General features: G+C 39.5%; 1 protein-coding gene across 1 annotated transcript in view; it reads right to left on the bottom strand.

Annotated features, from left to right (window-relative positions):
* The window catches only part of FBXO16 (F-box protein 16), a 58,260-nt gene that overhangs the window by 34,315 nt on the left and 2,655 nt on the right, over window positions 1-21,290 (bottom strand). Inside the window, exons 2-3 of the mRNA XM_059469236.1 lie at window positions 18,066-18,183; window positions 11,785-11,820 (exon numbers count right to left, since the gene is read on the bottom strand). Coding sequence (XP_059325219.1) covers window positions 11,785-11,820; window positions 18,066-18,183 — 154 coding nt within the window. The remainder of the gene's footprint in view (window positions 1-11,784; window positions 11,821-18,065; window positions 18,184-21,290) is intronic.

Raw genomic sequence — 21,290 nt, 5'->3', positions numbered from 1 at the left:
TATGGGGCTTTATTAGTTTTTATAAATGTATAGTGTGAATATATATTATATTTATATATAAACACTATAAATATATAGAGAGTTTTTATATATAAACAGATATTTATTTATATATATTTATATATATAAACACGATATATATGTATTTATATATATGAACACTATATATATATACTATATATATATTGGGGTTTTTGTATATATTATTTACTTTTTACATATAAAAATGCATAAATTTTAATATTTTCTATAAATTTATAGTGGGTAAATGTATGGGTTTTTATTAATTTTTATAAATGTATAGTGTGAATATATATTATATTTATATATCCACACTATAGATATATATGGTGTTTATATATATAGATATATATTTATATGTATATTTTTATATATAAACACTATATGTATGTGTTTATATATATAAACACTATATATATACATATATACACAATATATATATTGTTTATTTTTATATATTAAAATGAATAAATTTTAATATTTTTTATAAATTTATAGTGGGTAAATGTATGGGATTTTATTAATTTTTTTAAATTTATAGTGTGAATATATATTATATTTATATATAAACACTATAAATATATATAGTGTTTATATATATAAACATACATTTATTTATATATATTTATATATATAAACATTAGATATATACACACTATATATATATATAAACACTATATATATATATACATATTAACAATATATATATTGTTTATTTTTATAGATATTATTTATTTTTATATATTAAAATGTATAAATTTTAATATTTTTTATAAATTTATAATGGGTAAATGTATGGGGGTTTATTAATTTTTTTAAATGTATAGTGTGAATATATATTATATTTATATATAAACCCTCTAAACATATATAGTGTTTATATATATAAACAGATATATATTTATATGTATATTTTTATATATAAACACTATATGTATGTGTTTAAATATATAAACACTATATATACATATACACAATATATATATTACTTATTTTTTATAAATATTATTTATTTTTATATATTAAAATGTATAAATTTTAATATTTTTTATAAATTTATAGTGGGTGAATGTATGGGGCTTTGTTAATTTTTAGCGTATATATATATTATATTTATATATAAACACTATAAATATATATAGTGTTTATATATAAACATATATCTTTATATATATTTATATATATAAACACTATATATGTGTGTTTATATATATGAACACTATATATATACTATATATATTCGGGTTTTTTTATATATTATTTACTTTTTACATATTAAAATTTACATATAAGCACGATATATATACACAATATATATATTGCTTATTTTTTATATATATTATTCATTTTTACATATTAAAATGAATAAATTTTACTATTTTTGAAGTGGGTGAATGTATGGGGTTTTATTAATTTTTATAAATGTATAGTGTGAATATATATTATTTTTATATATGAACACTATAAATATATATAGTGTTTATATATATAAACAGATATTTATATATATTTATATATATAAACACTAGATATATGTGTTTATATCGTAACACTATATATATGCACATATACACAATATATATATTGTTTATTTTTATAGATATTATTTATTTTTATATATTAAAATGTATAAATTTTAATATTTTTATAAATTTATAATGGGTAAATGTATGGGGTTTTATTAATTTTTATAAATTTATAGTGTGAATATATATAATATTTATATATAAACACTATAAATATATATAGTGTTTTTAATATAAACATATATATTTATATATATTTATATATAAACACTATGTATATGTGTTTATATATAAACGCTATATATATACACAATATATATATTGTTTATTTTTTATATATTATTTATTTTTACATATTAAAATGTATAAATTTTAATATTTTTATAAATGTATAGTGGGTAAATATATGGGGTTTTATTAATTTTTATAAATGTATAGTGTGAATATATATTATATTTATATATAAACACTATAAATATATATAGTGTTTTTAATATAAACATATATATTTTTATATATTTATATATAAACACGATAGATATGTGTTTATATATAAACACGATATACATACAATATATATAGTGTATGTATATTTTTATATATATTGTATATATAAAAATATATATACTATATATATTATATTATTTATATATAAATATATATGAATATATATTATTTTTATATATTTATATATAATACAAATATATAAAATATAGGTAAAATTTTAGATTTTATGTACATAAATCCATGGAATATATTGATTCCGATGTGTCACTAAGCAGTTCAATGCGCAGTGTCCCTCTGTTCCCTGTGGGACTGACATTCGGACCAGAGTTCCAAACGCGGATTGGAAACGCAGATTCGCTTTCGCTCTGTTTGCTGGGCAGCCCCTCTGCGCAGCGCATTTGCTGCCCGCCCGCGGCGCTCAGGGGTCAATTCCGAACCTTTGGCCCTTTTCCAGTCGGAAAAATTTCTGTGTCAGCTCCTTGGAACCATCCCTGATCGTGAATTGGTTTTGTCTCTTTTCCTCTGTGTGAGCTCCTCACAACCATCCCTGATCGTGAATTGGTTTTGTCTCTTTTCCAGTCGGAAAAATTTCTGTGTGAGCTCCTGAGAACCATCCCTGACAATGAATTGGTTTTGTCTCTTTTCCTCTGTGTGAGCTCCTTGGAACCATCCCTGATCATGAATTGGTTTTGTCTCTTTTCCAGTCGGATAAATTTCTGTGTCAGCTCTTTAGAACCATCCCTGATCATGAATTGGTTCTGTCCCTTTTCCAGCACGGATAAATTTCTGTGTGAGCTCCTGAGAACCATCCCTGATCATGAATTGGTTTTGTCTCTTTTCCTCTGTGTGAGCTCCTTGGAACCATCCCTGATCATGAATTGGTTTTGTCTCTTTTCCAGTCGGATAAATTTCTGTGTGAGCTCTTTAGAACCATCCCTGATCATGAATTTTTGTCTCTTTTCCAGCATGGATAAATTTCTGTGTGAGCTCCTTAGAACCATCCCTGATCATGAATTGGTTTTGTCCCTTTTCCAGTCGGAAAAATTTCTGTGTGAGCTCCTTAGAACCATCCCTGATCATGAATTTGTGCTGATAAATTTCTGTGTGAGCTCCTTGGAACCATCCCTGATCATGAATTGGTTCTGTCCCTTTTCCAGCACGATAAATTTCTGTGTGAGCTCCTTAGAACCTGTCCCTTTTCCAGTCGGATAAATTTCTGTGTGAGCTCCTTAGAGCCATCCCTGATCCTGAATTAGTTTTGTCTCTTGTCCAGTCAGATAAATTTCTGTGTCAGCTCCTTAGAACCATCCCTGATCATGAATTGGTTTTGTCTCTTTTCCTCTGTGTGAGCTCCTGAGAACCATCCCTGATCATGAATTGGTTTTGTCCCTTTTCCAGTCGGATAAATTTCTGTGTGAGCTCCTTAGAGCCATCCCTGACGATGAATTGGTTTTGTCTCTTTTCCAGCACGATAAATTTCTGTGTGAGCTCCTTAGAGCCATCCCTGACGATGAATTGGTTTTCTCTCTTTCCCAGCACGGACGGGTCCCCGTCCCCGCTCCGGCGCTTCCCGCGGACGCTGCCCCGGCGGGGATTGCCGCCGCCGCCGGTCGGACCGGTCGCACCGGATTCCCCCGCGCCTCCGCTTCGCTCTGCCCGCAGCTTTTCCCCTCTCGGGGCCCTGCCCTGAACAATGTCACCGGCATTGGGTGACATCGGCCCGTGCCGGGTTGCCTTTGTGAGAAATGTCTGTGTTTTATTAATGGCTTTTGGCAAATACTCGAATTTTTATTACGTGTGTTGTGTTAGGCAGTAATGCTGGATTCATTCTCCTAAGCAGTGGGGCAAATACAGGTTTAGGTTATAACAAAATGTTCAAATAGAAACCGTGCTGTGGAGGACTCACAGCGAGAGAGCAGCCCCAGCACACCTGAATCTTTCCGAGAAAAAGAAAGATTTGGGTGCTCCATTGTTAGAAAGATTTTTGCTCCATTATCAGCAGAAATGAACTTCTTCCCACCTCGAAGGCGCTGTCGGGATTCAGAGGAAGAAGCTGAGGATGAGCAGACAGAATCCTGTGTTTGAATGGAATTGATGCATCATGGATGAGGTGAATGAATATGCAATAGATTATTGTTTCTAAGGGTTACTCCTTTGTTAATGTGTGTCCTTTTTCAGGCTTGAAAAAGTTACCCAGACATCCATAACTCTTTCTTTTATTGTCTCACATTGTCCTAATTCAAACTGTCCAATTTATCATTACTCTCATTGCATTCCTATTTTTATAACCATTTCATTACTATGAAACTTTGAAAATTTTCAGACCAGGTTTGCAATTAACCCACGAGTGCACACACACAAATAACCAGGCTGGCATCAGGGGGAGGCCCTGTGCTCACCAAGCTGTGTCTGGTGTCAGGTTCATCAGGCCATGTGTGGGTTTGTGATTGTGACATGTGTGCAAACCGACCCTGGGACAGTTATAAATACAATTTCTAACAATAACTGAGAAAAATAACGCATGGAGGAAGGCTTTGAACCTGTCCTTTGTTCACAATTAACCTTTATAAGTCTGAGGTTGATTTAGGAGCGTTTGAATTAAAGCTTTGAGGATGTTGCTTCTTGGCAGGAACTTCCTGCTTGTAGCTAAGCCTCAAAGAGTTTTGAGACACAAGGAGAAACAAGAGGTTAAATCACAGAATTATTTGGGTGGGAAAAGACCCCCAAGACCACCAAGTCCCACCTGGGACCGATGCCCACCTGTCACCAGCCCAGAGCCACGTCCAGCCCCTCCCTGGGGACTCCAGAGCTCCCTGAGCAGCCCCACCACAAGGTGGGGATCGGTCCCAGGTGGGATTTGATGGTCTGGGAGGTCTTTTCCCATTTCCCACCGAAATAATTCTGTGATTGAACCTCTGGTTATTCCTCGTGTCCCCTCTCTGTGTGGCACTGAGCCCTCCCAGGTGAGGGACACCCCTGCAGGGTGGTGGGGCTGCTCAGGGAGCTCTGGAGTCCCCAGGGAAGGGCTGGACGTGGCTCTGGGCTGGTGACAGGTGGGCATCGGTCACAGGTGGGACTTGGTGGTCTTGGGGGTCTTTTCCACCCTAAATAATTCTGTGATTCTGTGATTTAACCTCTTGTTTTCCCTGTGTCACCTCCCAGATCAGCCCCACCGCCCTGCAGGAGTGTCCCTCACCTGGGAGGGCTCAGTGCCACACAGAGAGGGGACACGAGGAAAAACAAGAGGAAAAACACAGAATCACAGAATTATTTGGGTGGGAAAACACCTCCAAGACCACCAAGTCCCACCAGTGACCGATGCCCACCTGTCACCAGCCCAGAGCCACGTCCAGCCCTTCCCTGGGGACTCCAGAGCTCCCCGCCCTCCCTTTCCATGGACAAATCCCTGCTGATGTCCAACCCGACCCTCCCCTGGCTCTGCTCCCTCCTCTCCTGTCCTCGATTCCCTGGAAAAAGGGAATAAAAAGGATTTTTCCTGTTTGCAGCCTCCTGTCAGGTGCACAGACACAGAAATCAAATCCCTTCAGGTCACCTCATTCCTCGCTCCTCCACCTGTGCTTTGTGCACCACAACACCCTGGGAGAGACACCAAGGATGGCCTGTGGCACCAAAAAATATAACAAAATAAAAATGGAAATCCTGGGGGAGACATCACAGATGTCCTGTGGCACCAAAAACAACCAAAATAAAAATGGAAATCCTGGGGGAGACACCAAAGATGTCCTGTGGCACCAAAAAAAAAAATAACAAAATAAAAATGGAAATCCTGGGGGAGACACCAAAGATGTCCTGTGGCACCAAAAAATAAAACAAAATAAAATGTAAATCTTGGGGGAGACACCAAGGATGTCCTGTGGCACCAAAAAATACCCAACAAAATAAAATGTAAATCTTGGGAGAGACATCACAGATGTCCTGTGGCACCAAAAAATAAAATAAAAATGGAAATCCTGGGGGAGACATCAAAGATGTCCTGTGGCACCAAAAACAATAACAAAATAAAAATGGAAATCCTGGGGGAGACACCAAAGATGTCCCGTGGCACCAAAAACAATAACAAAATAAAAATGGAAATCCTGGGAGAGACATCACAGATGTCCAATGGCACCAAAAAATATGACAAAATAAAAATAGAAATCCTGGGGGAGACACCAAAGATGTCCTGTGGCACCAAAAAATAAAACAAAATAAAAATGGAAATCCTGGGGGAGACATCAAGGATGTCCTGTGGCACCAAAAAATATGACAAAATAAAAATGGAAATCGCTGGATGCATGCAAGTAAAATCAGCAAGGGTTAAATAAACAATTAAATAAATAAAAATCCCAACTTTAATCCAAACTTTATTTGGAAAACCAAACAAAGCTGTTCCAGCAGGGAATTCTCTGGATTTTGCTCCTGTGCCTCCATAACCACAACGTGAGGATCAGATCATTCCCTTTTTCTTTTTGGACATTTCTGTGATTCATTAAAATTTGTTTTCACACCTCTCAAAATGCAGGGAGCAGAACTGGGAACGACTCTGGGATATTTCCCTTTTTTCAGACACCCAGTTTGTGATCCACCCTCACGCCCATGATTTTTTCTGCAGAGCTGCTGCACCCTCACCTTCTCTGAAATGTGAAATTCTTGGTGTCGCTCTTTCAGCAGCGCTTTTCCCTCTCCTTTATCCCCTTTCCAACCTGATTTCTAAACCCCCTAAAAATTTCTAAAATTCAGGAAAACCCCTAAAATTCTAAAATTCAGGAAAGCCCCTAAAATTCTAAAATTCAGGAAAACCCCTAAAATTCAGGAAAGCCCCTAAAATTCTAAAATTCAGGAAAACCCCTAAAATTCTAAAATTTAGGAAAGCCCCATAAATTCTAAAATTTAGGAAAGCCCCTAAAATTCAGGAAAGCCCCTAATATTCTAAAATTCAGGAAAACCCCTAAAATTCAGGAAAGCCCTTAATATTCTAAAATTCAGGAAAACCCCTAAAATTGTAAAATTCAGGAAAACCCCTAAAATTCAGGAAAGCCCCTAAAATTCTAAAATTCAGGAAAACCCCTAAAATTCTAAAATTCAGGAAAACCCCTAAAATTCAGGAAAGCCCCTAAAATTCTAAAATTCAGGAAAACCCCTAAAATTCTAAAATTCAGGAAAGCCCCTAAAATTCTAAAATTTAGGAAAACCCCTAAAATTCTAAAATTCAGGAAAACTCCTAAAAGTCTAAAATTCAGGAAAACCCCTAAAATTCAGGAAAGCCCCTAATATTCTAAAATTCAGGAAAACCCCTAAAATTGTAAAATTCAGGAAAATCCCTAAAATTCTAAAATTCAGGAAAGCCCCTAAAATTCAGGAAAGCCCCTAAAATTCTAAAATTCAGGAAAACTCCTAAAAGTCTAAAATTCAGGAAAACCCCTAAAATTCTATAATTCAGGAAAACCCCTAAAATTCAGGAAAATCCCTAAAATTCTAAAATTCAGGAAAACTCCTAAAATTCTAAAATTCAGGAAAACCCCTAAAATTCAGGAAAGCCCCTAAAATTCTAAAATTCAGGAAAGCCCCATAAATTCTAAAATTTAGGAAAGCCCCATAAATTCTAAAATTCAGGAGAGCCCCTAAAATTCTAAAATTCAGGAAAGCCCCTAAAATTGTAAAATTCAGGAGAGCCCCTAAAATTGTAAAATTCAGGAAAACCCCTAAAATTCTAAAATTCAGGAAAACCCCTAAAATTCAGGAAAGCCCCTAAAATTCTAAAATTCAGGAAAACTCCTAAAAGTCTAAAATTCAGGAAAACCCCTAAAATTCTAAAATTCAGGAAAACCCCTAAAATTCTAAAATTCAGGAAAATCCCTAAAATTCTAAAATTCAGGAAAACTCCTAAAATTCTAAAATTCAGGAAAACCCCTAAAATTCAGGAAAGCCCCTAATATTCTAAAATTCAGGAAAACCCCTAAAATTCAGGAAAATCCCTAAAATTCTAAAATTCAGGAAAACTCCTAAAATTCTAAAATTCAGGAAAACCCCTAAAATTCAGGAAAGCCCCTAATATTCTAAAATTCAGGAAAACCCCTAAAATTCTAAAATTCAGGAAAACCCCTAAAATTCTAAAATTCAGGAGAGCCCCTAAAATTCTAAAATTCAGGAAAACCCCTAAAATTGTAAAATTCAGGAAAACTCCTAAAATTCTAAAATTTAGGAAAGCCCCTAAAATTCTAAAATTCAGGAAAACTCCTAAAAGTCTAAAATTCAGGAAAGCCCCTAAAATTCTAAAATTTGGAAAGCCCCTAAAATTCTAAAATTCAGGAAAACCCCTAAAATTGTAAAATTCAGGAAAACCCCTAATATTCTAAAATTCAGGAAAACTCCTAAAAGTCTAAAATTCAGGAGAGCCCCTAAAATTCAGGAAAACCCCTAAAATTCAGGAAAACCCCTAAAATTCTAAAATTTAGGAAAACTCCTAAAATTCTAAAATTCAGGAAAACCCCTAAAATTCAGGAAAGTCCCTAAAATTCTAAAATTCAGGAAAACCCCTAAAATTCAGGAAAGCCCCTAATATTCTAAAATTCAGGAAAACCCCTAAAATTCAGGAAAGCCCTTAATATTCTAAAATTCAGGAAAGCCCCTAATATTCTAAAATTCAGGAAAACCCCTAAAATTCAGGAAAATCCCTAAAATTCTAAAATTCAGGAAAACTCCTAAAATTCTAAAATTTAGGAAAACCCCTAAAATTCTAAAATTCAGGAGAGCCCCTAAAATTCTAAAATTCAGGAAAGCCCCTAAAATTCTAAAATTCAGGAAAACCCCTAAAATTCTAAAATTCAGGAAAACCCCTAAAATTCTAAAATTTAGGAAAACCCCTAAAATTCTAAAATTCAGGAAAGCCCCTAAAATTGTAAAATTCAGGAGAGCCCCTAAAATTGTAAAATTTAGGAAAACCCCTAAAATTCTAAAATTCAGGAAAGCCCCTAAAATTGTAAAATTCAGGAGAGCCCCTAAAATTGTAAAATTCAGGAAAACCCCTAAAATTCTAAAATTCAGAAAAACCCCTAAAATTCAGGAAAGCCCCTAAAATTCTAAAATTCAGGAAAACCCCTAGAATTCTAAAATTCAGGAAAGCCCTTAATATTCTAAAATTCAGGAAAGCCCCTAATATTCTAAAATTCAGGAAAACCCCTAAAATTCTAAAATTCAGGAAAACCCTTAAAATTCTAAAATTCAGGAAAACCCCTAAAATTCAGGAAAACCCCTAAAATTCTAAAATTCAGGAGAGCCCCTAAAATTCTAAAATTCAGGAAAACCCCTAAAATTCTAAAATTTGGAAAGCCCCTAAAATTCAGGAAAGCCCCTAAAAGTCTAAAATTCAGGAAAACCCCTAAAATTGTAAAATTCAGGAAAACCCCTAAAATTCAGGAAAGCCCCTAATATTCTAAAATTCAGGAAAACCCCTAAAATTCTAAAATTCAGGAAAACCCCTAAAATTCAGGAAAACCCCTAAAATTCTAAAATTCAGGAAAACCCCTAAAATTGTAAAATTCAGGAAAACTCCTAAAAGTCTAAAATTCAGGAAAGCCCCTAAAATTCTAAAATTTGGAAAGCCCCTAAAATTCTAAAATTCAGGAAAACCCCTAAAATTGTAAAATTCAGGAAAACCCCTAAAATTCTAAAATTTAGGAAAGCCCCATAAATTCTAAAATTCAGGAAAACCCCAAAAATTGTAAAATTCAGGAGAGCCCCTAAAATTGTAAAATTCCGGAGAGCCCTCCAAGCCCGGCCTCACGCGCAGCCCCGATCCGGGATCATCCGGGCTGGCGGAGCTCGTGCATTTTTGAGCCCAGACGTGGAACGAGGATTTTCCCTCTGTTCCATCCCCGGATATCCCGAAAACGCGGAACCGGAGTTGGGAGAGGTTTCACCCTCCCGGTCTGGGAAATCCCTGGAGCTGCCCCGAGAGCGACCCCAGCCAGGAAACCCCGGCGGCGGCGGCTCCTTTCAAAAGCTGACATTTGGAATTGCCGCTGAAATTTGGATTCCCGTTTGAAATTTTGAATCCCGTTTGAAATTTTTGATTCCTTTTGGAGTTTTGAATTCCCATTTGAAATTTCGAATTCCGTTTGAAATTTTGAATTCTGTTTGAAATTTTTGATTCCTTTTGGAGTTTTGAATTCCCGTTTGAAATTTCGAATTCCGTTTGGAATTTTAAATTCCATTTGAAATTTTGAATTCCGTTTGAAATTTTGAATTTCGTTTGAAATTTTGATTTCCATTTGAAATTTTGAATTCCGTTTGGAATTTTGAATTACTTTTTGAATTTTGAATTCCCATTTGAAATTTTGAATTCCTTTTTGAATTTTGAATTCCCATTTGAAATTTTGAATTCCTTTTTGAATTTTGAATTACCATTTGAAATTTTGAATTACCATTTGAAATTTTGAATTCCCTTTGGAGTTTTGAATTCCCATTTGAAATTTCGAATTCCGTTTGAAATTTTGAATTCCGTTTGAAATTTTGATTTCCGTTTGAAAATTCGAATTCCGTTTGGAATTTTATATTCCGTTTGAAATTTTGAATTCCGTTTGAAATTTCGAATTCCGTTTAAAATTTTGAATTCCTTTTGGAATTTTGAATTCCCATTTGAAATTTCGAATTCCATTTGAAATTTCGAATTGCGTTTGAAATTTTGAATTCCGTTTGGAATTTTAAATTCCATTTGAAATTTTGAATTCCATTTGAAGTTTCAAATTCTGTTTGAGATTCTGAATTCAGTTTGAAATTTCAAATTCCCTTTGAAACTTTGAAATCCATTTGACCTTTTGATTCCCATTTGAAATTTCGATTTCCATTTGAAATTTTGAATTCTGTTTGAAATTTTTACTTCCACTTGAAGTTTTGAATTCCATTTGAAATTTCGAGTTCCGTTTGAAATTTCCCAATTTCTCTTGGAGAAGGCGACGGAAAATCCCCCAGGAGCTCCCTGAGTTTCCTCCCTTTCATTCCCAGAATGTTCAGCACTCGTGAGAGCGACTGCAGGGAGGTTTTTCCCGATTTTGGCGTTTTCAGACACCCAGCAATCTCCAAGAGATGATTTTTATGTTTTCCGCTTGCTGCCCGTCCCATTAAAAGCTGATTTTTGAACAACAACCCCTCCATTATTTCATTTCCCTAAAATTCCTTCTTATCAAAACACGACAAATTATTGACAGATTATTTCCTGTGAAGACAAGGACATTTATATTTCCTACAAATAATCCTAAAAATCAAAATATTTGCCTGTAAAGACCATCAGAGACGCAAAAAAATAATTTAATGAGTGAATTATTGAGCGCAAAGAACGATGAGTTCCAACCCAAACCAATCTCTGCGTGCCCTCGGTGGATAAAATTTCTTTTTTTGCTGATTTTTGCCCCAAAAGGCCATGGAAGCATCTGAGCATCCAGAATCTCCTGTGAAGACCTCCCAGACATTTTTTAATGGCGTTTTTTAATCTCATTTAATCTCATTCCAAGGATGGAATTTGATTTCCCGATTCAAGCCTTGCAGAATGTGGGAAATGAGGGAATTTTTTTGGCCACCTTTGCTCAAAAGCGGAGCGGTCGCATCAGGGAACGCCAATCCCTTTTCCCACAGAGGAAATTTTAAATTTAAATTCCCATGGGATAAGCTCCGGCTCACTTCCAAAATCTGCCCGTGGAAAACATTTCTTTAAAGAGAAAATGAGAGAATTTACCCATTTCCCAAGCAGGGCTCTTCTTTCTTCAAAGACCTGTAAAACACAGAAAAGAGGAAAAAAAGAAAGTTGAGTTTTTAGAGTGGGATCAGTGCGTGCTGAGGGAAATTCAGCTGGAAAAAGAAAATAAAATATCAATGGAAGGGTGGTTTGGGAAAAATTATGGATCAATCCATTTTTATTGATTTGGATGTTTCCATATTTTATATATTGATTTTTCCATAAATCCATTTCTATTGATTTGGATATTTCCATATTTTATATGAATTTTTTCCATAAATCCATTTCTATTGATTTGGATATTTCCATATTTTAGATGGATTTATTATATAAATTTATTGATTTGAATATTTCCATATTTTAGATGGATTTATCCAATCAATCCATTTTTATTGATTTGGATATTTCCATATTTTATATGGATTTTTTCCATAAATCCATTTCTATTGATTTGGATATTTCCATATTTTATATATGGATTTTTCCATAAATCCATTTTTATTGATTTGGATATTTCCATATTTTAGATGGACTTATTCCATAAATCCATTTATTTATTTATATGGATATTTCCATGGTTTTATATGGATTTATCCGATCAATCCATTTTTATTGATTTGGATATTTCCATATTTTATATGGTTTTTTTTCCATAAATCCATTTCTATTGATTTGGGTATTTCCATATTTTATATGGATTTATTCCATAAATCCATTTTTATTGATTTGGATATCTCCATATTTTATGTGGATTTATTCCATAAATCCATTTCTATTGATTTGGATATTTCCATATTTTATATGTTTTTTTTTCCATAAATCCATTTCTATTGGTTTGTATATTTCCATATTTTATGTGGATTTATTCCATAAATCCATTTTTATTGATTTGGATGTTTCCATATTTTATATGGATTTTTTCCATAAATCCATATTTGTTGATTTGGATATTTCCATATTTTAGATGCATTTATTCCAGAACTCCATGTATTTATTTTTACGGATATTTCCATGTTTTATATTGATTTATTCTATAAATCCATATTTGTTGATTTGGATATTTCCATATTTTAGATACATTTATTCCAGAACTCCATGTATTTATTTCTACGGATATTTCCATGTTTTATATTGATTTATTCCATAAATCCATATTTGTTGATTTGGATATTTCCATATTTTCGATGGATTTATCCGATCAATCCATTTTTCTGATTTGATGTCTCCATATTTTAGGCTGATTTGTTCCATGAGTGGGTTGCTTTGGATGTTTGCCCGTTTCCCGTACCCGCCCCGGCTCCGTGTCCCTCCCCGGCCGTGTCCCCGTCCGGCCCGGGCGGGCTCGGAGCCGTCGGGGCCGCGGGCGGTGCCGGGGCTGCCCCGGGGTGAGCTCCGGGGTCCTTTCCATAAAATGTCCTGGGCTGGGAGGCCGCGGCCTCAGCCACAGCCACAGCCACAGGCACAGCCACAGGCACAGCCACAGCCACAGCCACAGCCACAGCCACAGGCACAGGCACAGCCACAGCCACAGCCACAGCCACAGCCACAGCCACAGGCACAGCCACAGCCACAGCCTCAGCCACAGCCACAGGCACAGGCACAGCCACAGGCACAGCCACAGGCACAGGCACAGGCACAGCCACAGGCACAGGCACAGGCACAGGCACAGCCACAGGCACAGGCACAGCCACAGGCACAGCCACAGGCACAGGCACAGGCACAGGCACAGGCACAGCCACAGGCACAGCCACAGGCACAGGCACAGGCACAGGCACAGGCACAGGCACAGGCACAGCCACAGCCACAGGCACAGCCACAGGCACAGCCACAGCCTCAGCCACAGCCACAGGCACAGGCACAGGCACAGGCACAGGCACAGGGACAGCCACAGCCTCAGCCACAGCCTCAGCCACAGCCACAGGCACAGCCACAGGCACAGCCACAGCCACAGGCACAGGCACAGGCACAGGCACAGGCACAGGCACAGGCACAGCCACAGCCACAGCCTCAGCCACAGCCACAGGCACAGCCACAGCCACAGGCACAGGCACAGGCACAGGCACAGCCACAGCCACAGGCACAGCCACAGGCACAGCCACAGGCACAGGCACAGGCACAGGCACAGCCACAGCCACAGCCACAGCCACAGGCACAGGCACAGCCACAGCCACAGCCACAGGCACAGCCACAGGCACAGCCACAGCCACAGCCACAGCCACAGCCTCAGCCACAGGCACAGCCACAGCCACAGCCACAGCCACAGCCACAGGCACAGGCACAGCCACAGCCACAGCCACAGCCACAGGCACAGCCTCAGCCTCAGCCTCCCGGGGAACCCCAGGGGCTCCCAACCCTCCCAGCCACGAATTCCGGTCCAAGATCCCACCTAAACCTCACTTTTCCCAGTGGGAGCCATTCCCCGGGTCCTGTCCCTCCATGCCCTGTCCCCAGTCCCTCTCCAGCTCTCCTGGAGCCCCTTCAGGGCCTGCAAGGGGCTCTGAGCTCTCCCTGGAGCCTTCCCTGATCCAGGTGAGCACCCCCAGCTCCTGGAATGGCTCTGAGGGTCCTTCTCTTCTCCAGGTGAACATTCCCAGCTCCTGGAATGGCTCTGAGGGTCATCATCTTCTCCAGGTGAACATTCCCAGCTCCTGAAAGGGCTCTGAGGGTCATCATCTTCTCCAGGTGAACATTCCCAGCTCCTGAAAGGGCTCTGAGGGTCCTTCTCTTCTTCAAGTGAACATTTCCATATCCTGGAAGAGGCTCTGAAGTCTCCCTGGATCCTTCTCTTCTCCAGGTGAAAACTCAAAGCTCCTGGAAGGGCTCTGAGGGTCCTTCTCTTCTCCAGGTGAACATTTCCAGCTCCTGGAAGGGCCCTGAGGGTCCAGGTGAAAATCCAAAGCTCCTGGAAGGATTCCGAGGGTCTTTCTTTTCCCCAGGTGAGCATTCCCAGCTCCTGGAAGGGCTCTGAGCTCTCCCTGGATCCTTCTCCTCTCCAGGTGAACTCTCAGAGCTCCTGGAATGGCTCTGACGATCCTTCCCTGATCCAGGTGAACATTCCCAGCTCTCCCAGCTCTCTCCTGGCTCCCTGAGCTTCCCAACCCCAAACTTGTCCAGGACAAACCCCCGGCACGGACCAGCTCAGCTCCAACACACCAGACCCAGCACCAGCATGGGAAGGAGATCAGGAATTGCAACAATCCAGGTTTTTCCTGCCTGATTCCTGCCTAAACCAGGCCTGGGTCCAACCTTTAGCCCCCCTGGAAGGGGCTCTGAGCTCTCCCTGGATCCTTTTCCTCTCCAGGTGAACATTCCCAGCTCCTGGAAGGGCTCTGAGGGTCCAGGTGAGCACCCAAAGCTCCTCAAGGGGCTCTGAATGTCCTTCTCTTCTCCAGGTGAACATTTCCAGCTCCTGGAAGGGCTCTGAGGTTCTTTCTTTTCTCCAGGTGAACATTTCCAGCTCCTGGAAGGTCTCTGAGGGTCCAGGTGAAAATCCAAAGCTCCTGGGAGAGTTCTGAGTCTCCTTCCCTTCTCCAGGTGAGCATTTCCAGCTCCTGGAAGGGCTCTGAGCTCTCCCTGGATCCTTCTCCTCTCCAGGTGAACATTTCCAGCTCCTGGAAGCGCTCTGAGGGTCCAGGTGAAAATCCAAAGCTCCTGGAAGAGTTCTGAGTCTCCTTTTCTCCAGGTGAGCATTTCCAGCTCCTGAAAGCGGCTCTGTGTGTCCTTTTCTCCTGGTGAGCATTTCCAGCTCCTGGAAGGGCTCTGAGCTCTCCCTGGATCCTTCTCCTCTCCAGGTGAACATTTCCATCTCCTGGAAGGGCTCTGAGCTCTCCCTGGATCCCTCCCTTCTCCAGGTGATCCCTCCAAACTCTCCCAGCCTGGCTCCATGGCAATTCCTCTCTCCTGGCCCCGCAGCGATGGGAGGGAGCTGCCCCAAAAGCCGAACTTCCCACCTGGTTAATTCACAAACCCCATTAATCCTGAGCGCCTGAAACCCTGCGGGATCCAATCCCCACTCCTCAAACCCTTCAGGGAGGGGCTGGCAGGAGCAGCCCTTGTTCCTCGGCCGCTTTGCGGCGACGGCTCCCAGCGGGGAGGATCGGGATCAAAATCCAGAGGAGGATTTCTGATCCTGACCTTTCTCCGTGGCGAGCCGGACCCCAAAGCCCCAACACGCGGCTCCCCACCACCACAGCCCCGCCTTCCGCCTTTGCGATGGTGACCCGGGGAGGGAGGGGATGCTGGAAGGGATTTTTCCAGCACACCGATCAAAGAGGAGGAGGAGGAGGAGGAGGAGGAAAAGAGCCGGGCTTATCAAACGGCGATGAAACGGGAAAAGGCGCTGCTGGGTCGTTACGAGCTGCAGAACTCTCGCTCTGAGCTGGTTCCTGCAGGGAGGGACATTGTCAGGGCTGATGGTGACAGCTCCAGCTCTGTCCCTCCCAGCACGAGAGTCTCTGGTGAGGGCTGCAAAATGACAGTTCTTTTATTTGAGCCTTGACAGTCATTATTCGCTTTATTTGCGTTGGAAAAACACCCCAAAAACCCCAACGAGCTGAATTTGGAAAAAAAAAGGATTTGCCCCAAGGAAGTGATGAGTAGTCAGAGATGTGAGGTTTGGGTTGGAGGATTCCGGGCAGGAGGAGGAGAAGGAGGAGGAGGAGGAGGAGGGAGCTGTTTGTGGTTTTTGATCAAAGACCGACGGCGGATTTGTTTGCGGCGTTCTTGGAGACGCATCTGAGCGGAGGCTCTCCCAAAATTCTGCCTCTCCAGGCGCTTGGGAGCGTTAATTAGCAACAGAATGGCCCAAATTGGGTGTGATAATCAAGCCCATGTCCTCTGCTCCAAGGCCTTGGAGCTATGGAGCGCTCCAGTGATGAGATCTCTGAATTTCAGGATTTGGGAACTTGCCCGGTCGTTCATGAGCCGATGGTTGAGGGGGGAGAATTTTGAGACTATTCCAAACCAATCCTCGGGGAATCAATCCTGGAATTGGCTTTTCCTTGAGGGGTGGTGCTGGATGACCTCGGTGGGCTCAGGAATTCTGAATTTCCCTGAATTATTCCCTGAATTTCAGGATTTGGGAACTTGCCTGGTTGTTCATGGCCCGGTGGCTCAGGGGGGTCCAGGAGCTGAGGGGGAGCCTGGAGCCATCGCGGGGTTTGGGAGCTGTGCTGGGTGACCTCGATGGGCTCAGGAATTCGGGGATTCCCTGAATGATTCCCTGAATGATTCCCTGAATGATTCCCTGAATTTTGGGGATTTTGGGGATTTTGGGGATTTTGGGACTTGCCTGGTCGTTGATGAGCCGATGGTTGAAGGGGGTCCAGGAGCTGAGGGGGAGCCTGGAGCCATCGCGGGGTTTGGGAGCTGTGCTGGGTGACCTCGGTGGGCTCAGGAATTCTGAATTTCCCTGAATTATTCCCTGAATTATTCCCTGAATTTCAGGATTTGGGAACTTGCCCGGTCGTTCATGAGCCGATGGTTGAGGGGGGAGAATTTTGAGACTATTCCAAACCAATCCTCGGGGAATCAATCCTGGAATTGGCTTTTCCTTGAGGGGTGGTGCTGGATGACCTCGGTGGGCCCAGGAATTCTGAATTTCCCTGAATTATTCCCTGAATTTTGGGGATTTTGGGGATTTTGGGACTTGCCTGGTCGTTGATGAGCCGATGGTTGAAGGGGGTCCAGGAGCTGAGGGGGAGCTCGGAGCCATCGCGGGGTTTGGGAGCTGTGCTGGATGACCTCGGTGGGCCCAGGAATTCTGAATTCCCTGAGTTATTCCCTGAATTATTCCCTGAATTATTCCCTGAATTATTCCCTGAATTTTGGGGATTTTGGGGATTTTGGGAACTTGCCTGGTCGTTGATGAGCCGATGGTTGAGGGGGGTCCAGGAGCTGAGGGGGAGCTTGGAGCCATCGCGGGGTTTGGGAGCTGTGCTGGATGACCTCGGTGGGCCCAGGAATTCTGAATTCCCTGAGTTATTCCCTGAATTATTCCCTGAATTATTCCCTGAATTATTCCCTGAATTATTCCCTGAATTTTGGGGATTTTGGGGATTTTGGGAACTTGCCTGGTCGTTCATGGCCCGGTGGCTCAGGGGGGTCCAGGAGCTGAGGGGGAGCCTGGAGCCATCGCGGGGTTTGGGAGCTGTGCTGGGTGACCTCAATGAGCCCAGGAATTCTGAATTTCCCTGAATGATTCCCTGAATGATTCCCTGAATTATTCCCTGAATTTTGGGGATTTTGGGGATTTTGGGGATTTTGGGGATTTTGGGACTTGCCTGGTCGTTGATGAGCCGATGGTTGAGGGGGGTCCAGGAGCTGAGGCGCAGCCTGGAGCCATCGCGGGGTTTGGGAGCTGCAAACGCCATGGGCAGAGCGGGGGCTCCTTCACTGGGGCTGCAAAGGGAAAAATGGGGGAAAATGGAATTTTAGTGAGGCAGCCAGCGGCACAAAGGTCAGTGTGCCATTGATTAGTTTTTATGGGAAAAAATAGAGATTTAACGAGGAAAAAAATAGAATTTTAAAAAGGAAAAAATAGAGTTTTAACAAGGGATCCAATGGAACAAAGATGGGTGTTACCATTGTGCCATTCTTTCATTTTTACGGGATAAATGGAATTTTAACGAGGGATCCAATGGAACAAAGATGGGTGTTACCATTGTGCCATTCTTTCATTTTTACGGGATAAATGGAATTTTAATGAAGGATCCAATGGAACAAAGATGGGTGTTACCATTGTGCCATTCTTTCATTTTTATGGGATAAATAGAATTTTAACGAGGAATCCAATGGAATAAAGATGGATGATATCCCTGTGCCACCCATTTGTTTTTATGGGAAAAATGGAATTTTAACAAGGAAAAAATAGAATTTTAACAAGGGATCCAATGGAACGAAGATGGGCGTCATCACTGTGCCATTCATTAGTATTTATGGGAAAAAATAGAATTTTAACAAGGAAGAAAATAGAATTTTAATGAGGAATCTAATGGAATAAAGATGGGCGTTATCCATGTGCCATTCATTCGTTTTTATGGGAGAAAAAGAATTTTAACAAGGAAAAAAATAGAATTTTAATGAAGAATCCAATGGAACAAAGATATGTGTTACCATTGTGCCATTCTTTCATTTTTATGGGATAAATAGAATTTTAACGAGGAATCCAATGGAATAAAGATGGATGTTATCCCTGTGCCACCCATTTGTTTTTATGGGAAAAATGGAATTTTAACAAGGAAAAAATAGAATTTTAACGAGGGATCCAATGGAACGAAGATGGGCGTCATCACTGTGCCATTCATTAGTATTTATGGGGAAAATCGATTTTTTAACAAGGAATCCAAGGATTTCATGGAATAAACATGAACGTTATCCCTGTGCCATTCCTTCATTTTCATGGGAAAAATAGAATTTTAAGAAGAATCAAATTATTCCATAGAACAAAGATGGATGTTATCCCTGTGACATTCTTTATTTTTTATGGAAAAAAATTAGAATTTTAACAAGGAATCCAATGGAACAAACATGAGCATTTTCCCTGTGCCATTCCTGTGTTTTTTTGGGAAAAATAGAATTTTAATGAGGGATCCGGTGGAACAAAGATGGCTGTCATCCCTGTGCCATTCCTTTGGCTCTTTTGGGGAAAAATTAGAATTTTAACAAGGAACCCAATGGAACAAAGGTGAGTGTTATCATTGTGACATTCATTAGTTTTTGTGGGGAAAAATAGAATTTTAACAAGGAAAAAAATAGAATTTTAATGAGGCATCCCGTGGAAAAAAGATGGATGTTATCCTTGTGCCATTCCTTCTTTTTCATGGAAAAAATTAGAATTTTAGCAAGGAATCCAATGATTTCATGGAAGAAACATGAGTGTTAGACCTGTGCCATTCCTTCTTTTTCGTGGGCAAAAATATAATTTTAACGAGGAATTCAATGGAACAAAGATGAACGTTATTCTTGTGCCGTTCCTTCATTTTTATGTGAAAAATAGAATTTTAGTGAGGGCTCCGATGGAACAGGGATGGGCATTTTCACTGTGCCATTCATTAGTTTTAATGGAAAAAATGAGATTTTAACAAGGAATCCAATGGAACAAAGATGGACATTGTCCCTGCACCGTTCCTTCATTTTCATGGAAAAAACCATAATTTTAATAAAAACTCCAATGATTTCATAGCACAAACATGAATGTTATCACTGTGCCATTCTTTCATTTTCATGGAAAAAAATGGAATTTTAATGAGGGATCCAATGGAATAAAGGTGGGTGACATCAGTGTGCCATTCATTAGTATTTATGGGAAAAAACAGAATTTTAACAAGGAAGAAATAGAATTTTAATGAGGAATCCAATGGAATAAAGATGGGTGTTATCCATGTGCCATTCATTATTTTTTATGGAAAAATTAGAAGTTTTATGAGGGATCTAATGGAACAAAGGTGGGCGTTATCCCTGCGCCATTAATTCGTTTTTATGGGAGAAACAGAATTTTAACAAGGAAAAAAATAGAATTTTAACGAGGGATCCAATGGAACAGAGATGAGTGTTATCATTGTGCCATTCTTTCATTTTTATGGGAAAAACAGAATTTTAATGTGGGATCCAATAGAACAAAGATGGGTGTTATCCTTGTGCCATTCCTTCTTTTTCATGGAAAAATTAGAATTTTAGCAAGGAATCCAATGATTTCATGGAAGAAACATGAGTGTTAGACCTGTTCCATTCCTTCTTTTTCGTGGGCAAAAATATAATTTTAACGAGGAATTCAATGGAACAAAGATGAACGTTATTCTTGTGCCGTTCCTTCATTTTTATGGGAAAAACAGAATTTTAGTGAGGGCTCCGATGGAACAGGGATGGGCATTTTCACTGTGCCATTCATTAGTTTTAATGGAAAAAATGAGATTTTAACAAGGAATCCAATGGAACAAAGATGGACATTGTCCCTGCACCGTTCCTTCATTTTCATGGAAAAAACCATAATTTTAATAAAAACTCCAATGATTTCATAGCACAAACATGAATGTTATCACTGTGCCATTCTTTCATTTTCATGGAAAAAAATGGAATTTTAATGAGGGATCCAATGGAATAAAGGTGGGTGACATCAGTGTGCCATTCATTAGTATTTATGGGAAAAAACAGAATTTTAACAAGGAAGAAATAGAATTTTAATGAGGAATCCAATGGAACAAAGATGGGTGTTATCCATGTGCCATTCATTATTTTTGAACGGAAAAATTAGAAGTTTTATGAGGGATCTAATGGAACAAAGGTGGGTGTTATCCCTGTGCCATTCATTCGTTTTTATGGGAGAAACAGAATTTTAACAAGGAAAAAAATAGAATTTTAACGAGGGATCCAATGGAACAAAGATGTGTGTTAACACTATGCCGTTCATTAGTATTTATGGGGAAAAATAGAATTTTAACGATGAAAAAAATAGAATTTTAAAAAGGAAAAAATAGAATTTTAATGAGGGACCCAATGGAACAAAGATG

This window comes from Ammospiza nelsoni, chromosome 3 (assembly GCF_027579445.1).
Source record: "Ammospiza nelsoni isolate bAmmNel1 chromosome 3, bAmmNel1.pri, whole genome shotgun sequence".
In the NCBI taxonomy this organism is placed as follows: Eukaryota; Metazoa; Chordata; class Aves; order Passeriformes; family Passerellidae; genus Ammospiza; species Ammospiza nelsoni.
This window is presented reverse-complemented; position numbering and strand designations above follow the sequence as displayed.